General features: G+C 38.1%; 3 protein-coding genes across 5 annotated transcripts in view; 2 read left to right on the top strand and 1 right to left on the bottom strand.

The window, feature by feature from the left end:
- Nucleotides 1–8,572, top strand: part of DNAJC2 (DnaJ heat shock protein family (Hsp40) member C2) — a 27,300-nt gene extending 18,728 nt beyond the window's left edge. For both annotated transcript variants that reach the window (XM_007177319.3, XM_007177318.2), the window contains exons 11-17: nt 2,501–2,589; nt 2,664–2,733; nt 4,179–4,363; nt 5,135–5,235; nt 5,361–5,468; nt 8,022–8,176; nt 8,438–8,572. In XM_007177319.3, the coding sequence (XP_007177381.2) occupies nt 2,501–2,589; nt 2,664–2,733; nt 4,179–4,363; nt 5,135–5,235; nt 5,361–5,468; nt 8,022–8,176; nt 8,438–8,512 (783 nt within the window). In that variant the 3' untranslated portion in view covers nt 8,513–8,572. The remainder of the gene's footprint in view (nt 1–2,500; nt 2,590–2,663; nt 2,734–4,178; nt 4,364–5,134; nt 5,236–5,360; nt 5,469–8,021; nt 8,177–8,437) is intronic.
- Nucleotides 8,173–24,479, bottom strand: PMPCB (peptidase, mitochondrial processing subunit beta). The gene is made up of 13 exons (XM_007177317.3): nt 24,352–24,479; nt 23,162–23,302; nt 22,351–22,437; nt 21,850–21,979; nt 16,328–16,526; nt 15,847–15,926; nt 13,157–13,269; nt 12,107–12,250; nt 10,424–10,584; nt 9,364–9,449; nt 9,191–9,279; nt 8,941–9,016; nt 8,173–8,851 (listed from the first exon to the last, which is right to left on the bottom strand). The coding sequence occupies exons 1-13, from the start codon at nt 24,454–24,456 to the stop codon at nt 8,787–8,789; spliced, it is 1,476 nt and encodes a 491-aa protein (XP_007177379.2). The 5' UTR covers nt 24,457–24,479; the 3' UTR covers nt 8,173–8,786.
- Nucleotides 24,142–24,701, top strand: part of NAPEPLD (N-acyl phosphatidylethanolamine phospholipase D) — a 90,696-nt gene continuing 90,136 nt past the window's right edge. For both annotated transcript variants that reach the window (XM_057549807.1, XM_057549808.1), the window contains exon 1: nt 24,142–24,701. The gene's annotated coding sequence lies outside the window, so the exon portion shown is untranslated.

The raw sequence follows: 24,701 nt of genomic DNA, 5'->3' as shown, positions 1-24,701 counted from the left end.
AGTTAAACTTGGGTTGCTTTTAAGGATCTAAAAGCTTTCATTTTTATCTAAATAAAGGGATATCATTCAGTTGAGTACTGGTAGTTTGTGTTCAGATACAGTTTTTACTAAAAAATATTGACTAAAAAACCCCAAAAGTTTTCAAATATAGTTTTGTCCAAGAGATGGTCTTACTTTTTAAACTGGTAAAGTTAGAGGCCAGTATTGTTCCATATCAAATAGCATCGAATGAATAAATTAACGAAATGCCAAGCTATAGTAGAGATTGCCGCACAGTGTACTACACCATTGTAGTTAAATTCAGCAAGTATGTAAATGTTTACTGTGTATAGAAGACTCTTTCATGTGACTGTCCAGAGGCTCTAGACACTAGTATATGTATGCTGATATATGCCATCCTAAATCTTCAGTTAATAAAATTGAAATTAACCTGCCCCATTAGCAGGCTTTGAAAGACATTTAATAAAAATACAAGCACAGGATGTCTCTTCAGGCTTTTGGTAAGTAAGAGGAAAATCTAAATAGAAAAAAATGAAAGATTTTCCTCAGATTTCACCTAGAAAATTATATTGAGAAGAATGCAGTATAGCATAGTTGTTGAGAGCATGGACTCAGATTTGAAGTAATTTTCCACTTCCCACGTCCTGGCTCTGGTCCTCAGGAGGTTCCCTCAACCCATTTATGTCTCAGTTTCCTCACCTATACAGTAACTGAAATAATACCTAGAAATAGAGTTGTGAAGATTAAATGAGATCATTCACATGTAGCACTTGTTAGATTTGGCATAATGAGAACTGAATCAACAACTTGAAAAGCTCAGTTAGAAAATAGAAAACTTGAATAGTTCTTAGAGATGGTGCCTAAATGAGGGTTAAAGTTCTGGCCTTTGGTAACTTATTATAGCTCCTTTCCAGCATGAGTTCATTTATTCATTCATCAAATATCTGATGAGCACTTACTGTGTGTCAAGCAGTTATAATTGATGTTGATACTATGATGACACCGTCTTTGCCTTCAAGAATCTGCTGGTTAACGATGGAGAATGACAAGAAAACAGGCCAGTGAAACACTTTAAGATGGGTACTAGGACAAGAAGGTACCGAACAGGTGGTCAAGGAAGGCTTTCTGGATCTAGTGGGATTCACCCAGGTGAAGCAGTGTGTGTATGGGATTAGAGATGAGAGAGATCAGGGAGCATTGAGAGAGTGTAGAGATTCAGAAAAGTGAGGTTTAATGCGCCACAGGAAGGAAGGGCCAGGTCTTGAAGAGCATTATATATCTTGCTACCTTAAAAGTGACTCTGACCGCGAGTCACTTTTGCTCAGGATGCTGAGAGACCACTAGAGGCAGAGACAAATTGAGTCTTTTGCATAATCTGGGTGAGAGCATGGGCCTTGAACTAGAAGAGATGATGGGAATAGAAGAAGGTAGATTAAATGAACCAACATTTAGGAGGTAAGATTGGCTGTTGCCTGTTGGGTATTGATTATATGTTGGAGGTGGAAGAGGAGGAGTAAGGGTTAATACATGTCCTGGTTTCTTGCATGGAATACTGGATGGGTGATGGCATTATTCAGTGAAATAGAAAACAAAGGAAGAGGAAAAGGCTAGGGAAGAATGATTTCAGTTTAGGGCATGTTGAGTGCATTGAGATACTCAGATGAAGATACTCAGTAGGTGACTTTACTTTGATGTACAACCCTGGAGTTGAGTGGGATCATCACAGAGTCGTCTACATCTCAATGGCAAGTAGTGGAGATCCCCCGGGGAGAGTACAGAGCAAGGAGGGTGGAGTTGGGACACTGGCAAACACCAATACTTAAGGCACTGACAGAGGAAGTGGAGCCTGAGAAGGAGTGACCCAAGCAGGTAGGAAGAAAATCAGTAAAGCTTTTGGAAGCCGAGGGAAGTGTCACAGTAAAAGAAGCATTGGAACCTTAGCACCAGATTGCATCGATTAAGGAAGCAAGGAAAAGTGAGGAATGAGAGATGGGTCAGCAGCAGCTTAAAGAAGCATGAGAAGTACTGATACTTTCCAGTTCTTGTTCATCCAGGCACATCACAATATTCCACTCTAAGCATCATCTCTAGTTATATCAGGTTTTGCTGAACTTCCTGTTTCTTAACACACTGTCTTTTTTACAGTTTGGCACACACTAAATAGAACAGGCATTTTAGAAAGGGACTTTAATTTGTCATTATGTAGAATTTCTTGATTCTTCAGTGGTTCTGTGAGGAATCATTGTTTTATATCATCCAGAGGCCTTCTGCACCATCACCTTGCTTCTGTTTTGCGCCTCCATCCATTTAGTAATGCCTCTTTATCGCTGGCTGGCCAGGGAAAGCCTTGCACGGTGCCCGGGGAATGTGCTTGTCGGTGGCCAGGAGGCCATACAGTCAACTTAAGAACCTCAAGGACTTCATGCCTGGTAGTTGTGTTTATGGATGTACTCTTGAGTGCCAGTAGAGATGATGAAAATGTTTGTGTTCATACTTCTAGACCTGGAATCACTTTTCTGACAATGAGGCAGAACGTGTTAAAATGATGGAGGAAGTGGAAAAACTTTGTGATCGGCTTGAACTAGCGAGGTATAACTGTAGAGCTGCTGTTGAAGTCTTCTTTTGGGCTTAGGATGAAGTTTCATCCCCTTTTTTCCTTTAAGTTTACAGTGCTTGAATGAAACACTCACATCGTCTACAAAAGAAGTAGGAAAGGCTGCTCTGGAGAAACAGGTAATAGAAGAACACATCACTTCTACCTGTATTTAGCATTTAATTCTGCTTTAGTATTGCTTTCACCTCAGTGTTTCCCCACGTAACATGTAAGTTACTATAGGGGCAAAGAGTGTCTCATTTCTCTTTGGGTTGACTTAAATTGGATTTAAGTGTGTATAGTTGTTACCATATATAGTTTGATTTGTGGTTATCTAGCACATTAATCAGATTTTTCAGAATCACTGTTAGAAAAAAATCATTGTGTTGACTATTCCTTGAGCATTTTTGTTGGATAATAACATTTAGAAACAAAAGAGATTTTTATTCTGTCTAGTCTACACCTTTTATTTTACAGATGAGGAAACAGGCCCAGAAATTCAATTCAGTGCAACAAGTGTTAGTACCTACCGTATATAGCCCCGTGCCTAGGTGATTTGGAGAAAAGCCTAATGCTATTGCTGCCACAAAGGAGTTCAGGAACAGTTATGCTAGAGAAAAGGCCTAAGGACCAAAAGATGGAGGGCCCCCAGTAAATGCTGTAGGTTAGAGAGGAAGTGCCAACACCAGGTTGGAGTGGTCAGGGAGGCTTAGTGAAGGGTTTGAGCCAGTTTTGAAGGACGACAGTGTTAAATGAAGGTCAGGGGAGCAGCGTAAAATACAGGTAGGAGTAGAAAGTGAGGGGGAGAAGAAGCGGGAGATTAAGTTGGTTAAGAAGAGTAGAGCCAAATTAAGCGGGTTTTGAACACCAAGATGACCGGTTTCCATGACCACAGATCTTTGAGTAGCGCAGGGTTAACACCGTGCTGTTAATCTGGCATTTGCAGACAAGAGGCATCGGATGAGTGTAAGGGACTAGTGTAAGAATCTCACTGGAAGGACTTGGACTGAGTGATAATGGGAGTCCCTGAAATCTTTGGGACTTGGTGACTGGTGCTAAGGGACTGAAGTGGGGAAGTGAGTCAGAGATGACTCCAAGATAGCAACTGACAGAGCAACAACATCAAGTAAAGATTTTTTTTCCACTTGTGCATGTTTGAAGGTACACTGGAAGTGACAGTGTAAAAGGTAGAACTTCAGGATAAACCAAAGGCCACTTTGCTGTGCTTTTACCTTTTTGTGGAGAGTAAATGACATTATCTGCGAAAGAGTGGGTATGAGCTCTGAAATGGCCTTGTGGGTGAATAACCCACTGACTGTAGACTTGACAAGTAGTGTCCAAGGCAAATAGAGATCATATGATAGGAATACAGGGTAGGTCAGGCCAAGGCTGGTTCTTGTTCCTCAAGCAGAGATATGCAGCCTGGAAGCCAGAGTGAAAAGGCTGATTGTGGTTTTGGGGTTGGCCTGGGGGAGTGTAGGGTCCTTGCCTGGATGGTGCCGAGGGTCGAGAACCACAAGCCAGCAAGGGAGTGTAGAGCAGTAAGACGCTTCAAGTCCCTGACTTACCTATGATATTTGTGTAGATAGAAGAAATAAATGAGCAAATTAGAAAAGAGAAAGAGGAAGCTGAGGCTCGTATGCGACAAGCATCTAAGAATGCAGAGAAATCAACTGGCGGAGGTGGAAATGGCAGTAAACACTGGTCAGAAGATGATCTGCAATTACTAATTAAAGCTGTGAATCTCTTCCCTGCTGGAACAAATTCAAGGTATTGGTTCTAATGAAACTTCTCTTCAACACATACTGGAGCCTAGGGATAATGTAGACATCCAACTAGCAGCACGTTACAGCAAACTTCCAGAGATGTGCTTGGATCTAGACACTAAATTCTGTGCAGAGAAAAGTGTGAAAAGCAGAGTGCATTTTGAACCTGCTAGTCTTAGCAGCTTATACCAACACACATATGTATATCCATATATACAGCAGGAGGCTTCATCAATTTCTCAGGAAATTAAGGATCGTAAGACATAAACCTTGACTCTCATGTTGGCTTATTCCATTGTGGCTTACACTAGGCACTAGGTTTTGTGCTCCATAGTTTCTCTTTCAGTCTTAATCCTTCTTTGTTGCTTCCAACCTCAAACTGGAGCTCACTGCAGAGTCTGAGCTGAGAACTCAAAGAAACCTTAGAGATCCAGCCTCCCTTATTCTGTATATGAGGAAACTAAGGTTCTGTTTTCAGAATGATCTCCCTCCTTAAGTATGTGTCCAAATGGCAGTATACACAAATGTGTGCTTTTATTTCTGTTGATTTTTACACAGAATCAGTAAGGTTTTGTACAAACTTGAAACCAAGATTATACACAGTTGATTTAAACATATGAAAAGCAAAAACCACAGTCCAGGCAATAGTAATAATTAGACCACCAATTTAGAGCTAATTCTTTAGATATTATAGCTAACCCTTCTGCATTAAAAATGTGGGATCATTCTGGGTTTTGTTTGGGGTTTTTCGTTATTTTTGTATCGGTTGCTCTAGATGGGAAGTTATTGCTAATTACATGAACATACATTCTTCTTCTGGAGTCAAGAGAACCGCCAAAGATGTTATTGGCAAAGCAAAGAGTCTTCAAAAACTTGGTGAGTTAGTTTTGCCAAATCAATTTTTTTGCTACCTTGAACATATTTTAAAAATAATCTACGCAATTTAATGAAAGACTAAATAAGATGATCTGTATTATATTAAAGTTTTTTCCCCTTCTCAGACCCTCATCAAAAAGATGACATAAACAAAAAGGCTTTTGATAAGTTTAAAAAAGAACATGGCGTGGTGTGTCAAGCAGACAATGCAACACCTTCAGAACGATTTGAAGGTAATGAAATTTTATTTTTCTATGAGTAGAAAATGCTAACCATGTATTTGTGTGAGAGTATACAAGATCTAGGGTCTACATTCAGAATGACTGGAATAGAAAGCATTTAGCAGACTGAAAGGTATAAAGCAGATGTTTTCAGGACAGATTTACTTCAGCACCACTGAGAATTACAGTTCTTCCATTTCATATGCCATGAGGGGAGGGGTTGTGTTAGTTTTGTTCACCACATTTTACAAATCAGTATTAAAGGATATTGGGACAATTGAAATTTGAATAAGGTCTGTAGATGAGATAATTTTTTATCAAGGTTGATTTCCTGATTTTGAAAAATACACTATATATAAGGAAAGGTCCTTGTTTTTAAGCGAAGACAGGAGTAAAGGGGCAGCATGCCTGCAACTTACGTGGTTCAGAACAAGTTAGTTATACAGACACAATTTGTTGTGCTGACATGTCTTGGGTGTTCTAGTTAATTTGATTACTCTGGACCAGTATGTTTCAAATGCAAATTATGACTCAGAAGTGGGTCATGAAATCAGTTTAATGGGTCATGAATAGAAAATATCAGAGAGCATTACACCTGTTACGTAAGTGGGTATTTGTGAAACTTTTGTTCATGTGTGTAAGTGTCTGGGATGTGACATTTTTTTCCTTACTGTGAGTTGCTGACAAGTTTGAAAAGTTCTCTTTCACTACATGCATTTTGTGAGCCACCAGTCCTTTTCTCCCTAAACTAAGCTAATCTTGGATATGCTTTCCGGATCACAGTGCCAAATGTATGTTTTGGGATTAACTGACAGCCCTGACTTTTCATGATGACCTGTCCCTGTCTTAACAGTCCCACTTTTCCTGTATTCTTGGTCTGGTTCATTATCCCAAAATTTCAATTTGAAAATATTAGGAGAGACTTACAATGTTCTATAAAGAGGAAAAAATCATTCTGCATTTGCAAGTTGCATTTGCAAAATCGGGTGACTTTTGTCTAGGCTGGGCATTATTTTGGCTCTTTTAAGAAAGATAAGTAACAAAGTGGTAATTTCAGAAGGAGATAATTCTCTTGCCCCTTATGCTGTCCACAAAAATCAGACACGTTCAGATATTAATGCATCATTCTCAGCCCTTTCTTGTGGGACTAGTTTCCGTGCTGGAGGCAGACACTGATGGTTGTGCTTTCTGGCAGATGGGTGACCCTGTGAGGGCAGGAGTGATATGGTACTTGGGCCTGACTCCTTTACCTCTTTTTATGGATTTAATGGGCAGGTCCCTCCTCTCTCTTCAACTGCTCCAATAAACAGCAAGCTGGCTGCATTTTTTGGAATAGTGATTTCTCATAGGAATTTTACATGTTTCATTCATTTTGGTATTGTGAAGTCCCTGGATAATAACAGCAGATAATAAGTAGCAGATAATAATTATATGTCAGTTCCATCTTTTTTCCGAGAGAGAGGAAATGAATTAAATCAATGGTGTTAAATGGGGCTTCAAACTAATAAAAGGAAATTCCACTAAGGGGTTCCTGGAATTTAAAAGCTGATTTCAAAAAAAGCTTCAGTCTTTAATCTGTCTTCAAATACGAGTTCTCTGCCTTGTTCTAAGGTGTGTTGTTTTTCAACTTGTTCACTGTGTCTGTGAGTGTGTTTTTAATTGGGAAATAACTTAGATTTCTAGGCTTTACTTTGTACCTGATCTCACAGGATACAATTTCAAGAGGTAGTCTCACTACTGGTAGGATAGGTGCCACTGTGTTTTCACTGCATGATCTGAAATAACTAAGCTGTCAGTAATCCATTAACTTAGAATAACCAAATCAGCTTTTTAACCATTTTAACATTTTCATTTTCCTACAGAAGTGGGATGTGTACTTCTTACATCCTTAGGAAGGAATATGTTTGTTTCTGATACATGTATGAGGTGTTCTATCAAACATAAAGGTCTGGTTTAGTAGAGATGTACAGCGTAGGCTCCGCAAGATTTTAGTGGACGTGGTGACAGTGCCACACTGGAAATGGAATCTAATCTCACCTTGGCTCTACAGCATTGAAACCATGGGAGCTTGGCTTAGCTTCGTTAAACTTGTTTCTTCCAGTGTAAAACGAGAATGGTTTCCAGGCTCTCATCGAGCTAAAAGTTTTTAAGTAGGAGGCAGCTCTTTTCCCTATGCTATAAGGAACTAGATTTATCAGAAATCTTAAATGATTTGTGATTGTGGTTTTGAACCCAAACAGTTCAACTGTGTATGTTAAATCTGATCTTTTTTTAAAAAGTCTGGTGAATGTAAGATTAGATTGTGATAGACCAGAAATACAAAGCATATTGTGCTTTAAAAAAGTCTCATATTTTTCTGGGATGTGACCTATCTAAAGTTTTTTCCCTGATTAATACCTAGAGGTATATATGTGCATCTAATTTGGTCTGTTCAAGATTGCACATCACAGATTCAAATGGGCACTTACCAAGATGTGTACCAAAAGACTCATCTGGGAAGGTGTTCCAGGACAGTTTTCTATCAATTAGGATAAAATTTTCCAAACAAAATTTTTTCTTAAACAGGTCCATGCACAGATTTCACCCCTTGGACAACAGAAGAACAGAAGCTTTTGGAACAAGCTTTGAAAACGTACCCAGTAAATACACCTGAAAGATGGGAAAAAATAGCAGAAGCAGTGCCTGGCAGGACAAAGAAGGACTGCATGAAACGATATAAGGTTGTAGATCTTTAGTGTATAGATTCCATTATGATTTAAATTATGTTTTCGTGCTTATTCAATACCACAGTAGTCGTGGGGCCAATATTAGAAATAACCAACCTTAGAAACTTTCCAGTTCTGGCAGTTACTAGAGAAAATCAACCTTTTCAGTACAGATTTATCCCAGTTTGGATGTTTTACATACTTATACCAAACACTAGAAATGTCCGCAAATTCTGACAACTTCTTGGTGTAAGTAACATCTTTCTCCCTTCCTAGGAACTTGTGGAAATGGTGAAAGCAAAGAAAGCTGCTCAAGAGCAAGTGCTGAATGCAAGTAGAGGCAAGAAATGACTTATGACAATCTTTGTTGTGTGTGCATTTTTATAATAAAACTAAAAATACTGTACAAAATTTTATTCTTAAAACTATACTTAAAGTGTGTTGTTCCAGTATAATTTCTCAGAGCTCAGAGATCTACCATTCATTGTGGTGGTCTTATTCTTTCAAAGTCTGAGATAGTATTTCATTCATATTTACCAGTATAGATGTTCATTTTTTTTTTCTTTAGGACTTGCAGGCCTCGGTTTTATAAATATATATGTTCAAAATGTTTATTAGGAGCATTTTAATCGTGAAGCCAGCACATGTTACTGCAAATCTGGTTAAAATCTGGTAGCTGCTCAATGGGACCTAAGGATTAAAAGAAAAGACAGTTAAAACTAAATAGAAGGAAGGTCCTTAGCCAACTTTCTGCATAGGAGAAAAGGAGCCAGGCTTACCAACAGCAGCAACAGCTGGACTCTTATCATAAATATATTTGGTACACACTTCTCGAATTACCTCAGCATTTACAGCCTGAAAAATTGAAGACACAAGCATTCAGAGCTTTTTGTAGTAGTGAAGACATTCTATACCTGGGACGTTTTAGAGCTAGAGCTAAAGCAAGATTTATGATGCGTATCTCTATCTCCAGGTGTTGTAACAAGCATCATTTTACACAAGACCCAATAGTATCTAAGGACTGCTTACATCAATTCTTGCTTCAAGCTCAGGGATGGGAATTCTTCGATTATAGCATAACATTTGCCTACCAATATCTTCACAGATGGGAGTGGAACCTGTTTTAAAGAAAAGGGGAAACTAAGTACTGGAACGTAAGTCAACCATATGAAAATAGGACTTAATGTCTTTAATCCTTTTACCATCAAGTTGCAGCAACATGTTTGTTTTCAGAAGAGTCTTGGCTCGTGCAACTTCACTTTCAGTGACACTTGTACAGAGTCGCATCCTAAAAACCATTTGGAAAAATCAAATGTCAAAGTAGTTTGAAAATGTTATGCGTTTCATGAGTTAATGACCTAAAGAAAGAAAGGATGCCATATTCTATGTATTACACCACAATGTACCAGTGATTATGATTTCAATTTAGTAAAAAGTTGAAATTACTAATGATCCCAACAGTTAAGCAAATGTTAAAATATTACTGATTATTTTCCTGGTAGTGTTAATTTCTCAAAAATGATATGGTTAGCAGAGATTCAATACAATATAAAAATAGGCTGACCGCATTTTGAGAAATGCTACAGTCATTTTGAAAATTCATGAATCCCCATCTGATTGGATCTGACTTGCTAGGGGATAGATAGGTCAGTGGGTCATTGGTTTCTCAAAAGAATCCAGTTGAGTCTAACTTAAACCTAATAATTAATGATTACACTCCAACTAGACTTAGAGAGATGTAAGCCATTTAAGAATGGTGAAGGAAAGGGACCAGAGCTAAATAAAAGTTTTCCAAGAAGCTTTGGGCCCTTCTGCCTGTCTCAAGGTACTAGTTTTCACTAAAACACTACATTTTTAAAAAAACAAAAAAACAAAAAAAAAAAACACTACATTTTTCTTTTGGCAATGGCAACTTCAGGTTCATTTTCATAACACAGCCTTTCCAAGCCAGGTAGCTTTTAGAAGTATTTCCTAGAATTCTAGTTGGCATTTAAACATTTTTAACTTTTAAGATCTTCTTTCTGAAGTAATCTGCTTCTTAATGATTGATTAAGAATTTTCTATAGTATAAATCAGCTTCACATGAGACTTAGAAGAAACATCTGTGATCTTTAAAAACACAGCAATAACTGCTACTACTTAAGTCTTGTTCTCTTAATAAAATGCTAATAACATCACCATAAAAAATTAATCAGCATCAACAGTGTAAAAAGAAACTAGTCTAAAGTGGGAATTCTAAGCATGATTTAAATTTTTTCTCACCATTCTTTTTGAACAACATGTAGCATGTCTGCAACAGTGGCTGGTTCACAAACCATATAGATGCCCCATAATCCTGTATCTGTGTAGGAAGTGTTGAAAGACTGGAAGCTATGGCAGAGGTTGCCATGACAGGTGAGCTGGGCCAGCTTGCTAGATAAATTCTGTAAGGAAAAAAAACCGTCCAAGAGAACTGTAGGTATACGTGTCCAAATTACCAGAAAGAAAAATGAGATGTGAAAATCGTGACTGCCTTAAAAGGCTGAGTTTCTCAGTTTTATCCAGCAGTATCTCAATAATAAAGCTAAAATTCACTGAAACTAAGAATTATAGTAATCTCACCAGCCCAATGCATCATCCCCAGAGAAATTCACAATGTTAAAGCAGTGAATCCTTGTAATTAATTTAGTAGCTGCACCCACTTCTAAAATAATACATTTTGATGGACCTAGAGATTATCATATTAAGTGAAGTCAGTGATATCACTTACATGTGGAATCTAAAAAAAAAAAAAAGATACAAATGAACTTATTTACAAAACAGAAACAGACTCACAGACTTTGAAAACAAACTCATGGTTACCAAAGGGGAAACGTGGTTGGGGGAGGGATAAATTAGGAGTTTGGGATTAACATATACACACTACTGTGTATAAAATAATCAGCAAGGAACCTACTGTATAGAACAGGGAACTCTACTCAATATTCTGTAATAACCTAAATGGGAAAAGAATCTGAAAAAGAATGGATATATATGTGTATATATAACTGAATCACTTAGCTGTACACGTGAAACTAACACAACACTGTAAATCAACTATACTCCAATATAAAATAAAAATTAAAATTAAAAAAAGGGAAAAATCCGATCAGGCCAAAGCTGTCCCTAAAATTAAAAATGGGTTGACCTCACATGTTGAAGTTCAGGCATGTTCACAGGGTCCCTTGGTCAATCCAGCCCAGCATTCCACTTCTAGCAGTGACTGATGTGAGATATGGTTATGACTTCTAATTCTGTGTTCCAGCTTTGTTTAATAATCATTTATAACCATATCAACCAAAAAATTGAATAACCCATGCCAATATGCTTTGCGAACAACAACAAAAATTTAAAATAATTAGCTATTATCAACCCAGTTTGTAGAGCTTTTGGCTGTTTGCTTAAAAAACTGAAATTATATTGCATGTGAAGCCTAAGATACTTGTATGAAATGTATTTTGTCAAAATCTTTGAGTACAAATATATACACTTTGTATTTTGAAGTAATTTCAGACTACAGACTAGTAACATAAATAGTACAAAGAATTCCCTTTATCCAAATTCCTTAACACCTGTTACTTTACCATTTTTTTTTTGCTTTATCATTCTCTTTAACATATTTTTCAATTGTTTGAGAGTACAGTGCAGATATCCTTTTTACCCCTGAATACTTTTTAATGTGCACTTCTGAAAAACAAGGAAATTAACCTCAGTACAATTATTAAAATTAGGCTATTAACACTGATATGTTACTGTTAACAAATCCTTCTATCCTTATTCAAAATTTGCCAATATGGCAAAAGAAAAAAATTGTTTTTTTCTGGCCCAGGATGCAATCCAGGATCAGTTTATATTTTCAGTCAAAATTCATAGTACAGAGTTTCATCTTCTCATTTATTATGGAAATTTACTTTTAAAATCACTTACCATTCCTCCTCCTAAAGAGCGATCCCAGTTGCCAATCAGTGTGTTTGCAACCATGAGACAGATTGTATCCGGATGTGCCCAACCAGCAGCTTCGACAGCTATTGCAAGATGTGCCAAAGGCATCTTGTCAGCCCTCACTCGAATCTAGTTAGGGTAAAGGGTGCAAAGCTCTAGTTAAGCTGACCACTATACAACATGCTTAACAAGCAACAGACTCACCAGCTCCATTAACTGCAAAGGTAAAATGCTCACCATGACACTCCTTTGTTTTTAAACAATTAGGCCTCATTACACTGTATAGTCTAGTCCAGAAGAATCTCACCAAAAGATCTCCAACTGAAATAGTCCAGACACAGCCACCAGATAATAACCTGGTCAACAAGCGTTGCATTATTTCACTGGTAGAAATAATCTTTTGTCAGTCTGAATTTTTCTGACTCTCTAAATTTAAGCTAATCTTGCCATAACAGGCTTCTTTCTGTACTGCCAATGCTACAGTCTTACGCAACTGCCAACATCAGGCTTCTCTCCAGATACAACTATATGAGCATCATCCCTAATGTGGCATAAACTAAGCTTCTAATGAGGCTTAAAGATACAGCTGACACGTAGCAGGTTCTCTACAAGTTCTGGCTTTAACAGCTACCCCCCAGAAAGGTACTGTGGGCAGAACTTAGCCAAGAATAAACCTGATTAAAAGTCAAAATTTGGGATGTTTTTAAAATAAAAGATTACTTTTATGCCCTACAATAGGAAAATGGGCATGGTATCACAGAAAAAGCACAAAAAGACCAAATTATATTTTCCTTAAAAACCTTACTTCCTTAGGAAAGAAAAATAGGTGGTTAAATATATGGAACAGGAAAGAATATAAACAACTGAGTCCATCCTCGGTTGGACTCCTTTGGGGGGGGGGGGGGGGGGGGGGGGGGGGGGGGGGGGGGCTTCTTCCATTTTACTGTTAGAAACAGGCACATTTGCTACACACATTCATAAATACAACACAAGAAACCCAAAGGGTTAAACACTAGCTTAGGAGGCTTGCCCTACCTCACTTCCTGTGAATTTGCAGGGAGGCAGAGCTGGTATTTCTCCTTTGTGTGTGGACAAAGAGTCACCAAAATGAAACTTTGCTAACTCAAGCAGTTCATCATGGGAAACTCCTAAATTGAAGAAAAATATGTTATATATCCAGTAGCAGTGCAATGTAAAGCACACAACGAACTGCCAATACTTCTGTTTACAATAAGCTCAAGGTGGTATAATGTGATACAGGTTACACATGGACTGCTTGCTCTGACTAAAAGCCTTTTCAAGAGTAAGCTCACAGAGCACGCTTTTTCCCTGGTTATAAGGCTTGGGGCTGCACACCTTTCTCATTCTGAAGAACAATCACAGTTTTCATAACATACCAATGGATTCACAGATAAGGATAATAGATAGCTTGAAAATACCATTTTCCATACAGAATCGTGTTATATTAAATAACTAAAAGTCCTAGAATGCAAACTAGCAAGGAAAAGTCACTTTTCAATAAATTTTTTAAAGTAGAAAAGAATATATCATTTAAAGAAAGCTGGATATAAGATATGCTTCATTCTCTGTCCTCTGCTATCAAAATTCAGGAACAAAATAACCTCATATAAATTTCTGAATAAATTCATAGCTATTCAAACACTCACTACTTGCCATCCAAAACTTAAGAATTACTTAGATTCTATATCCCTTATTTTCCAAACTTGGGATCCAAACAGATTCAGTCAGTGAAAGATACCTAAACTTACAAGACAAATTTAAACATGGGTAAGTGCCTTAAAAAATATCACCACAAGATTTTTTTTTAATGAAACATTCCATTAGAACATAAAAGCACAACTTACACCCATATTTTCCAAACAAACCTCTGGTATAAAGCAAGACAGTGAATGATTACACACGTTTTCACAATCACTATGTAGGAGAGCCGCCTTGGATATCAATCCAGGGGGTGACAAAACAACAGGAAGACCCTGGTGGTACAAGGATGACAAGCAGAGAGTAGAACCATGAACACGCACACAGTTCTCAGCAATTAACAACCACTTCCACTGTTTTACTACCTTCACCTATAGCCCTCCTGGTTGGATGTTCCAGATATTCAGCTCCTGCCCCAGCACCTCTGCTTACCTCTATCCAAAAGGCGGAGGAGTCGGTAAATTTTATTTTTTAAAATGAAGTTAGGTCTGGCCTATTTCACTGACGTTAAGATGCCACTGTTGATAAGAAACATCACTTATGTACCAATAAGACAAAATGCTAATTAATCTAGAATAGGCCACTAATTAATTGTAAGCTATCCCAACTCTGGTGATGTCAAAGTGAACCAATGAACTATGATAAAACCCACTGCATCCATTTGCCACCAACAACGGCAGAGACATCCCAGACAGCCTAGCTGCTGAGGCCCCACCCAACCAGTAGTGTTCCCCTTCCAAGGCAGCTTCAATTGTTGAACCCCAGTCAGCACCAGCCATTTTAGAAACAATGTTACTAACTCAGGATAACTTCAGAGCACTTATCTGCCACACAAAGGTAACGTTTTAAGATATTTAACCCTCATTTTCATCTTCTCCATTATTCCCAAGTAATGAGCTCAAAGTCTATCCAGGTCAACTAGAATTTTTATTGTCATTTCTAAAGAGAGAAAAATTAAATTTACACAAAAGAACATTCCATGTATTTTCACTTTGTCCTAAAAAGAGAAAGAGAACACAAAACTGGAAACCAATAAAATGTACAATTTGCCTAAATTCAGACTACCAGGAAATCTAGCAAAATATAATGTGAATTTTCTTTCATTCACTGGCTTCAAATATGTTCTCACAAGGAAGCCTTGTCCTGATGCCACTTGCATGTTCAGATTCCCATTAAATATTCCCCTAATCCCCTATATACTTCCCCTTCTCAGTAACTAGCAGATGTTACTGAAAGAACGAACAAATCAAAGAATGAATAAACAACATAACATACTCATACCATGCCTGACCAAGGATGAAGCTGGTTCTCAAGAAGTAATTTAAAATCTCAAGAGATTCCCAAACCATAGAACACCATCTTCCAAGTGTCATTATCTCCCAGTTCACTCATTTGCCCTTTTCTTACAAGTAAATTCCATTATGTGTGCACACTTATATATTGGAGGGTCACTAAGTTTTCCCATTGAAAAACTCTACTGGGCTTCCCTGGTGGCCAGTGGTTAAGAATCTGCCTGCCAATGCAGGGGACACGGGTTCGAGCCCTGGTCAGGGAAGATCCCATATGCTGCAGAGCAACTAAGCCCGTCTGCCACAACTGCTGAGCCGGCGCTCTAGAGCCCGCGAGCCACAACTACTGAGCCCATGTGCCACAACTACTGAAGCCCACGTTCCTAGAGCCCATGCTCCGCAACAAAAGCCACTGCAATGAGAAGCCTGTACACCACAACGAAGAGTGGCCCCCGCTCACCGCAATGAGAGGAAGCCTGCGTGTAGCAATGAAGGCCCAGCACAGCCAAAAATAATAAAAATTAAAAGAAAAAAAAAGAAAAACTCTACTAAAGAGAAGACAGAGGAAAAGTCTGGTTCCAGGGCTCCACATTGCCCTTACCCAGCACATTTAACAATCTGCTCTCTAAATAAAAACCCTAAAGACATCTCCCAATAGGATCAAACTGATAAGCACATCACTCTGTGTTTAAAACAGTCACAGAAATTTAAACTAACCTCCAGCAGCAGCGAGTACTATTCTTGGCCCCTTATAATGTGTGGTTATATAATCCACTAAGTCCTTACGATTTATAGATCTGTAAATGGAGTAAGAAAAGCAATATTAAAAGGAAATTTAAAAGCACAGATCCTCACATAATATACCTGAAATTAAATTGGACCTTAAAGGTATTCTAAGTTAAATGCAGTCAGAAATAGGATATATGCAACAAATATCAAAGAATTTCAACATTTATATATCAAAAAAAAATAAAATAATAAAAAAGATTTAATACCATCATTTGTTTATTCCAGAAGTAGCTACAAACCCAGACACCTGGGAGTTAGGTGGGGCTAAAGTGTAGCTTAAGTACAATTTCATTCAGATTATTGGGGGTAAAAAATTACTTTCTGAAACATGCTTTTTGAATGTTTGTGAATGTTAATTTTCACAATTCAAATTTTTTCTCAAAAAAAAAAAAATGAGAATTATACCTACTTGATATTTTCAGTTGGTCCCAAAATTGTCCGTCCAAGTGCAGTATTTTGATAAGCTGTGGCATGAAGATAATCAAAAACAACTTCTTGTAAATTGGTTTCAACTTCCTGCATCTCTCTAAGGATTACTCCACGTTCACGTTCAATCTCTGCTTCTCCCAATGTGCTGTTTTGTATTATATCAGCAAGAATTTCCACAGCTTATTGAAAATAAAAACACAAGAAGAAACACTAAAATCTTAAATTTTCTCTATTTAAAATCTATTAAACTAGCATCAGAAACCATGATAGTGACCATCACTCAATACTGACTAAATGATTAAACTGGGAAGAAATGTTTCTATAATTTGATATACCTAAAAGGACTAAATTAAAATGAGAAATGCAATCCCCTGTGGTACAGATGAACTTGAGGAAAACTAAATTTGCCAGAAGTCCCCACAACACTTATAATGACTCTGCCTACAACCACTTCAAAACGGTCATGGAAATCTGCCTATAACTGTATATTGTTCTCTGTGACAATGGTAAGGAGAAAATTATCTTTCTACTCCAAATATTTACTACCCAAGATCCCACAGCAACGAGGCTACTATATTAAGAAGCCAAGAACCATCGTAATCTAATATATAACCCCAGTGAACCACTTACAGAATTAGTGTCCTCTCAAATACCTTTCCCCACTTAACTCCAGTTAATGGCCAATGTTGGTTAGATTCTGGTCAATGCTGGTAGATTCTGACCATTAATTAGTAAAGTCACTGATAAATGATGATCCAACAGAGCTGGAGCAGTTAAGATTTGAAAAAAAGGATAGGTACCCCAAAAGAGATAATATGACTATCAAAGGATTAAAAGTGACCCTTGGAAAAACTGATAAAACCCTCAAGTATTTATACAAAAATGACCCTAATTTGCAAAAAGCCACAAGTGAACTAAAGGATATATCATGCTATTAAGCAATTTTATCAGAAAAAGTACATACTTCTCCAAAAAAGGAAAACCTAAACCATCCTTGAAGAATTAGTATATAGTTGCAATCACAATCTAAATTTTAGTCAATATAAAACAAATTTATAAACTTTAGTTTCATTTTGTTACTCTGCTGTAAATTTCTGTTCCTTGTTTTAAGTTCACTTTAAGGTGACTTCTCTCAGAAGCAATAATGTTCAAATACCAAGGACCTCCTGTAATTAATTACCTCTACAGACTACCCAAAATGACAAAACAGACTGCTAGAATAGGCTGGGACTGAGATCCTGGGCAAAAAGAAAAAAATTATCTGTAAAACCATCTCTCCGTCTAACACAATGTTGTAAATCAACTATGCTCCAATAAAATTTAAAAACAAAAACAAACAAAAAAACCTATCTGTCCAGACAAGAGAAATAAAGGCCCAGGTGGGTAAGGAAGAGCCCAAAGACAGATGGGAGGACAAGAGATCCTGTGTGAAGACCCTCCTTTATTTGGAAGTAGTAGTCTAGATTGGTACCTTCTAAAGTGGGGATTCATATTTCCCAATATTTATGTTTTACTCAGAATCTTCTCTCTTTCTAATGTATATGTAATTCTGTATATGTTAGTATAGCAGTACATGTATTTAACTTATACATATACCTATATTGAGTATATATGTTCAAGTCTCTTACTGATAAGAATGGATGATCATAAAAGTTTGAAGACCATTTGTCTAAACATCTAATTATTACCTCACACACCAGGTTTCACCTAACTGAGAGTATAAAAGCCTCAAGCAAATTCCCAAAGTGGGATCTGCTTCAGAGAGCACTTCCATTTTGGATTCCTCAAAGAGCGCCTCTCTTTTCCATTTCCACTCCCACTGGCAGGGACTCTGTCCTTCCCAGCCAGAAGCCAGAAAGAAAAAAAAAAAGGTCTTCTAAATTCTCTCTTCCTTTCTCTAGTCCTCTTTTTTGCTTTCTTTGCTGTTCTCTGTGTAAATGAAGGAGAGAGACAGGCTAGAATGAACAGTCCTTTAAAGTAGCCTGGCCTAGCCCTTTGTTCTTAGTGCCTAACTAGTCCTGGGGCAAAAACTATTTCTAGGGAAATCATTAAGAATCTAACCAATGTTTTTTGCAATTCAAACTAACACACCCTCCACTGTTTTCATTTTCATTGGTTTTAATGCAAAAGTTAGGCTACCATGTTATGAAAATTTTACTTTATTTATTTGCAGGTGGTAGGTGTTTTGTTTTGTTGTTTTGACAAAGCAACCTGACACAGTGAATCTGAGTGAGAAGACACGCATTTGAGTCCACAGTAAGCCACTAAGTTATGTGATCCGGGGAAAGTCACAGTCTGGGCTGGGCCTCAATTTCCACAACTGCACGGTGGAGACACTTATCTGATTACTATGCTGATCAAATGAGATGATATATACACAAACTACATATATACAAAGGTACTTGTGTAAAGTGGCATTCAAACATTATTAATGAAAGCCTATTAGGAATCCAAAATTTCAAAGTAATGAAATTAACTACAACTATACAAGGACCTTAAAGATTAATAGTCTCACCAATTATCACTAAAACTGCTACATTTTTTGGTTAATTCTCCCATTGGGAAAATGTTTTGTGTAATAACTTTCCCTTAAGATATCCAAAACACTCTACAACATAGTAACTACAAAAAATAGCTATGCTGTCAGAATAATTATTTTACTTCTACAAAATAAAAATAAAATCTATTTTATTTTATTGCTATGAAAACAATCATCAATAATCTTTTAAGTGAACACTTGCTTATTCTGCTTCAGAGTTTTTGTAACAAACAAGGAATAAAAAAAATTGCTCCGGGCTTCGCTGGTGGCGCAGTGGTTGAGAATCTGCCTGCCAATGCAGGGGACACGGGTTCGAGCCCTGGTCTGGGAAGATCCCACATGCCTCAGAGCAACTAGGCCCGTGAGCCACAACTACTGAGCCTGTGCGTCTGGAGCCCGTGCTCCGCAACAAGAGAGGCCGTGATAATGAGAGGCCCGCGCACTGCGATGAAGAGTGGCCCCCACTTGCCGCAACTAGAGAAAGCCCTCGCACAGAAACGAAGACCCAACACAGCCATAAATAAATAAAAATAAATAAATAAAAATTAAAAAAAAAAAGAGAGCAAAAGTTTAAAAAAAAAAAAATTGCTCCTAGTCAGAGCAATTAGGCAAGAAAAAGAAATCAAAGGCATCCAAATTGGAAAGGAAGAAGTAAAACTATCACTATTTGCAGATGACATGATATTACATAGAAAAAACACTAAAGACTCCATCAAAAAAACTGTTAGGACTAATAAACGAATTCAGTGAAGTTGCAAAATACAAAGTCAATAAGCAAAAATCTGTTGTGTTCCTATACACTAATAATGAACTATCAGAAAGAGAAAATAAGAAGTAATCCCATTTACAATTGCATCAAAAGGAATAAAATACTTAGGAATAAATTTAATTGAGGAAAACTACAAGACATTAAGGAAAGAAACTGAAGACAACACAAGGAAATGGAAAGATAGTCCATGCTCATGGATTAGAAGAATTAATGTTGTTAAAATGTCCAAGCTACCGAAAGCAACATACAGACTCAATGCAATCCCTATCAAAATTCCAATGGCATTTTTCACAAAAATATAATGAACAATCCTAAAATTTGTATGCAACCACAAAAGACCCCAAATAGCCAAAGCAATCTTGAGAAAGAAGAACAAAGCTGAAAGCATCATGCTCCCTGATTTCAAACATTACAAAGAACAGTAATCAAAACAGTATGGTACATAAAACCAGGTACTGAATCAACGGAACACAACAGAGAGCCCAGAATAAACCCAAGCATATATGATCAATTAATTTACAACAAAGATCCAAAAATATACAACAAAGAAAGGATAGTCTCTTCAATAAATGGTGTTGGGAAAATCGGCCACATGGAAAAGAATGAAATTGGACACCTATTATACACAAAAATTAACTTAAACTTAATTAAAGGCTTGAACAGAAGGCCTGAAACCATAAAACTGGTAGAAGAAAACTGAGGAAGTAATAAGCTCCTTGACGTAAGTCTTGGTGATGATTTTTTGAATCTGACATCAAAAGCAAAAATAAGCAAGTAGAACTACATCTAACTAAAAAGCTTCTGCACATCAACAAAATGAAAATGCAACCTCCTGAATGGAAGACGATATCTGCAAATCATATATCTGATAAGGGGCGAATATCCAAAATATATGAAGAACTCATAGAAACCAATAGGAAGAAAACAAACAATCAGATTAAAAGACAGGCAGAAGATCTAAATAAACATTTTTCCAAAGAAGACACACAGATGGCCAACAGGTACATGAAAAGATTCTCAACATCATTAATCATCAGGGAAGTGCAAATCAAAACGACAATGAGCTATCACCCCATACCTGTTAGAATGGCTACTATCAAAAAGACTAGAGACAAGGGTTAGCAAGGATGTGGAGAAAAAGAAACCCTTGTACACTGCTGGTGGGAATGTAAACTGGTGCAGCCACGATAGAAAACAATATGGAATTTCCTTAAAAAATTAAAAATAGAACTACCATACAATCCAGCAATTCCACTTCTGCATATTTATCCAAAGAAAACAAAAACACTAACTTGAAAAGATCTACCTCTGTGTTCACTGAGTTATGTACAACAGCCAAGATATGGAAACAACCTAGGTGTTCATCAATGAATGAATGGATAAAGAAGTTGTGATACACAAATACACACTCACATACAAAGAGGCGTATTATTACTCAGCCATAAAAAAGAATGAAATCTTGCCATTTGCAATGGCATGGATGAACTTCAATGGCATTATGCTAAGCGAAAAAGTCAGACAGAGAAATAACAAACATCATATGATCTCTCTTATATGTGGCAAAAAAAAATCGAAAACAAAGAAACACCCAAGCTCATAGATACAGAGAACAGATTGATCATTGCTGGGGCGGGAGGTGGGGGATCGGTGATCTGTATTGGTTTTTGTTTTTTTTTTTAGTTTAAATAAATTGAATTTTGAAAAAAATTAATGGAAAGGACAGTAAGAAAGAAGTGCACTCCAGGATGAGGAACCAGAATGTGCAAATGCAATAAAGAAGCAAGCAAGTTTTGTTCAAAAACAAAGCCCAGCAGTCAGTAGATAGAAAATCTGTTCTGACTTGTAGAAATAAAATATTCAGATAACAGGATAGAGAAAAAACAGAAACAAAAAGTAGGCAGTAAAAGTAAATAAGTAGTAAAACAATTAAAAATGGTTCACTACACAGGTATGGCTCTGGAGGAAGTAATATTTGAATCAAGTGTTAGGGCCTGGTTCGCACAAGTCCTGCAGCCTACAAATATTTTTATCGTTTCTCATATTTGGAGGAAAAAATAAAAACAGGTGCCCCCCTCACCCAAAGTTTGGTTCATTTTTTTCATTTTCTTTCTCAACAAACATAATGTAAACAGCACTAAATTATTTCTGAATTCCTGTGGAGATTACATATCTGCAGTATAAATAATAACAATACCTCTTGGCAAATCTTTAGAGAATGCTTTGGCATAATATACAGTCTGCTCTCTGGAGGTATAGGCATTGAGATGAGCACCCATGTTTTCAATCTCAAGTTCCAGATCTAACTGGGATCTCTTTTTGGTGCCCTGAAATAAAAGAGAAAAAAAAGAATTATGACCTCTTCCTTTATCCCTCATCTGTTCTAAACACTTCAGACAATGAATATGAGGACATAAGCCTATGTAAGGACCAAATTTGGTTTCTAAAGTACATCAGGCGTCAGAAATAGTGGCATACTTTCAGATGACCCTCACATCCCAAGAGAAAATCCTTGTTTCAGCTCTACGGAGCAATTATCAGTAATTATTTCAGGTAATTATCCTGAAAAAGGGATTTTAAAAATAATAAAAAGAAAACATGCTATACTATTATAGTTCTCCTTACCTGAGAATGAGATTTTGTGTTTACTGCCTCTTAAAGAAAAATTCATTAAAAAAAAAAAAGTCTTATAACTTGCCTTGAAAGCCATATGCTCCAGAAAGTGAGCTGTTCCATTATTCTTCTCATTTTCATATCGACTTCCAGCATCAATCCAGAGCCCAACCTTAATGCGATCAAGTAAGTATTAAATAAGACATCATCTTCTTTCTTTTGAGGGGATGGGGAAGGGGTAGGGGGCAGTCTTCTTCCTTCTTCTGACAAATGCTTTCCAGCTTTAACATTAAAGTTTTCTTGAGTGGATTGACAGTACAGTCCTATGAACTATGATATTTAAAAATTTTGGTCATCAGGCTACTGCTGGGGGCCACAAATAGCTACTTGCCAGCTTTACTGACGACCCAGATTCTTAGCCCAATGTGTTACTACAGTCAATTAACAAGTATAGTATAAAGAACATCAGAGACTGTCAGAAAATCTAGGTTCAAATCCTGGTTCTGTCATGTATTAGCTGTGTGACCTTGGACAAAACCATTTAACTTCTCTGATCCTGTTTTTCAACTGTAAAATGGATGTGATGATCCCTGCTACAAAGAACTATTTAAAGATCAAATAAGACAATATATGTAAAAACATCTGGCACAGAGTAGTCCAGCAAATATATCTCTCTCATTATTATCAACACTACATGACACAACAGGCTACAAGAACCAGATGTAGACACTTGCGTGGTATGGAAGTATCACACGAAGAGATTCACAAGTGACAGTCACTTGTCAAGGCAAAATAACTGCTGCTACTTTCAACCACCTGCCAACCAACTGAAAAGCTTAAATTAAAATCAACAGTTTGCTCTCTCGCCTAATGAGGGGTCAGACTAGATCACTTACTGTGCACGTTGAGAGCCCAGAGTCTTCAGAGGCCACTCTGAGTCCGTTCTCCAAACAGGTTACGCGTGTTTCAGGGACATTCAGAACAACTTGTGTAGCAGCCTGTGTACTTCTCAATCTGTTTCCTCCAAAATATAGTGACTAGTTGGGGGTGGAGGGAAGAAGCAAAACATATCACTATTCTAATATGAAATGTTGATTAGAAAACCAAATCTATCTCAAAGAGACTCTAGAAAGTACTCTTTCCTCCTTAACTTTTATTTCACTGAGACCCACCCCCTTTGCTGGCCTATGTTGAGAACATTCCTCAACCAACCACTTTCCTAAAGCCAGCAACATGTCTACAAATGCCCTTTCCTTAAGGAAAATAAACAGTTATTATCATTATCCTGAAAGAAACTACTTTTATTTCAATACTTCTCCTAGAAATGTTTAATATTCACCATAGAGGGCACAAGCGGGGGTGGGTGAGTGGGGGAAGCCAAGAAAGGGAGCGAAAAGTATAAAAATACCTATACACAACGTAGAAATGCTTAAAGTTTCCACCGTTTAAGAAAAGCAAAGTTTTTAAAAAGGTAGAAAAAGAGAAGGCAGGAAGAAGGGCAGATGCTCAAGATATACTCTGGCTGACTGATTTGTTGGCTATGGACTATTCGCCTGTCCCCAGTTTTTCTTTTCTAGACAAAGCTAGTCTCGCACGAGAAATATACATATACAGAAAAACTTTTCCTTTAGCTACCCCGGGGTTCGCAGGAAGCGGAGCTCATGATGAAGACGCTCAGTTTTGAGAAAAAACAGAACTCGGGGCGGGCGGGGTGGGGTCCTCACTTTTTAATTTCCCCCAATGGCAACCACTGCGATTTCAGTGATCAACACGCACCCTTTATAATGACTCCCGAGCGACTAGGGCAGGGGGCCGGTAAACCAGCGTCATGCCAAACGTCACTGGCGGGTCACGCGCTGCGGGGGACCAAAGCCAGCCCAGCGCCGGCGGGAGATAAGCGTCCCCGGCCGCCTGATGCCCCACGGGTCCCGGCTGGGAAGGCCCGACCCGCCGTTGGGGGTGTGTGGATCCGACGCCCGCGGCCCGGCAGGGCGCCCGTGACTCAGGCTCGCCGCGCGGAGTTCTGCGGGAGAGGCCCGGCCTAGCTCGGTCCCGGAGGCACCCAAACAAGTGGAGGGAAGCTCACCCGCCTGGCAGCACCTCCGGCCAGGAGCCTCTCGGTGAAACCGCAGAGCCTCCGCCGCACCGCGGGCAACACCACCGCTCGTGCCACCGCCGCAGCCGCCATCATCTCACCTCGAGCCTGTGCGAAGGATGTGCTTCCGGGGTCGTGACCTGAGGTCCCAGACGAGAGGGCGGGCCCCACCAAGTGGCCATGATGGGAATGACACTCCTCTAAGCAGTCGTGGAAGGAATCGACCTGGACGTGATGCGAGCAGTCTAATAAAGCGAATTAAGAAGTCTGTAGAAGCCCCTGTATCAGCAGTTACTTCAATCGCCTACGACGTGCAAGGCACAAATGTAGAAGAATGAAAG

The sequence above is a fragment of the Balaenoptera acutorostrata genome, chromosome 7 (genome assembly GCF_949987535.1).
Source record: "Balaenoptera acutorostrata chromosome 7, mBalAcu1.1, whole genome shotgun sequence".
In the NCBI taxonomy this organism is placed as follows: domain Eukaryota; kingdom Metazoa; phylum Chordata; class Mammalia; order Artiodactyla; family Balaenopteridae; genus Balaenoptera; species Balaenoptera acutorostrata.
This window is presented reverse-complemented; position numbering and strand designations above follow the sequence as displayed.

What these genes read in the sequence shown, in the direction of transcription:
- PMPCB (XM_007177317.3), bottom strand. Translation starts at nt 24,456, where the DNA reads ATGATGGCGGCTGCGGCGGTGGCACGAGCGGTGGTGTTGCCCGCGGTG. An exon ending in AGTACTCGCTGCTGCTGGAG is followed by an intron (nt 13,270 to 15,846) that starts GTTAGTTTAAAT and finishes TCTTCAATTTAG; the next exon opens with GAGTTTCCCATGATGAACTG. An exon ending in GCTCTTTAGGAGGAGGAATG is followed by an intron (nt 10,585 to 12,106) that starts GTAAGTGATTTT and finishes TTTTCCTTACAG; the next exon opens with AATTTATCTAGCAAGCTGGC.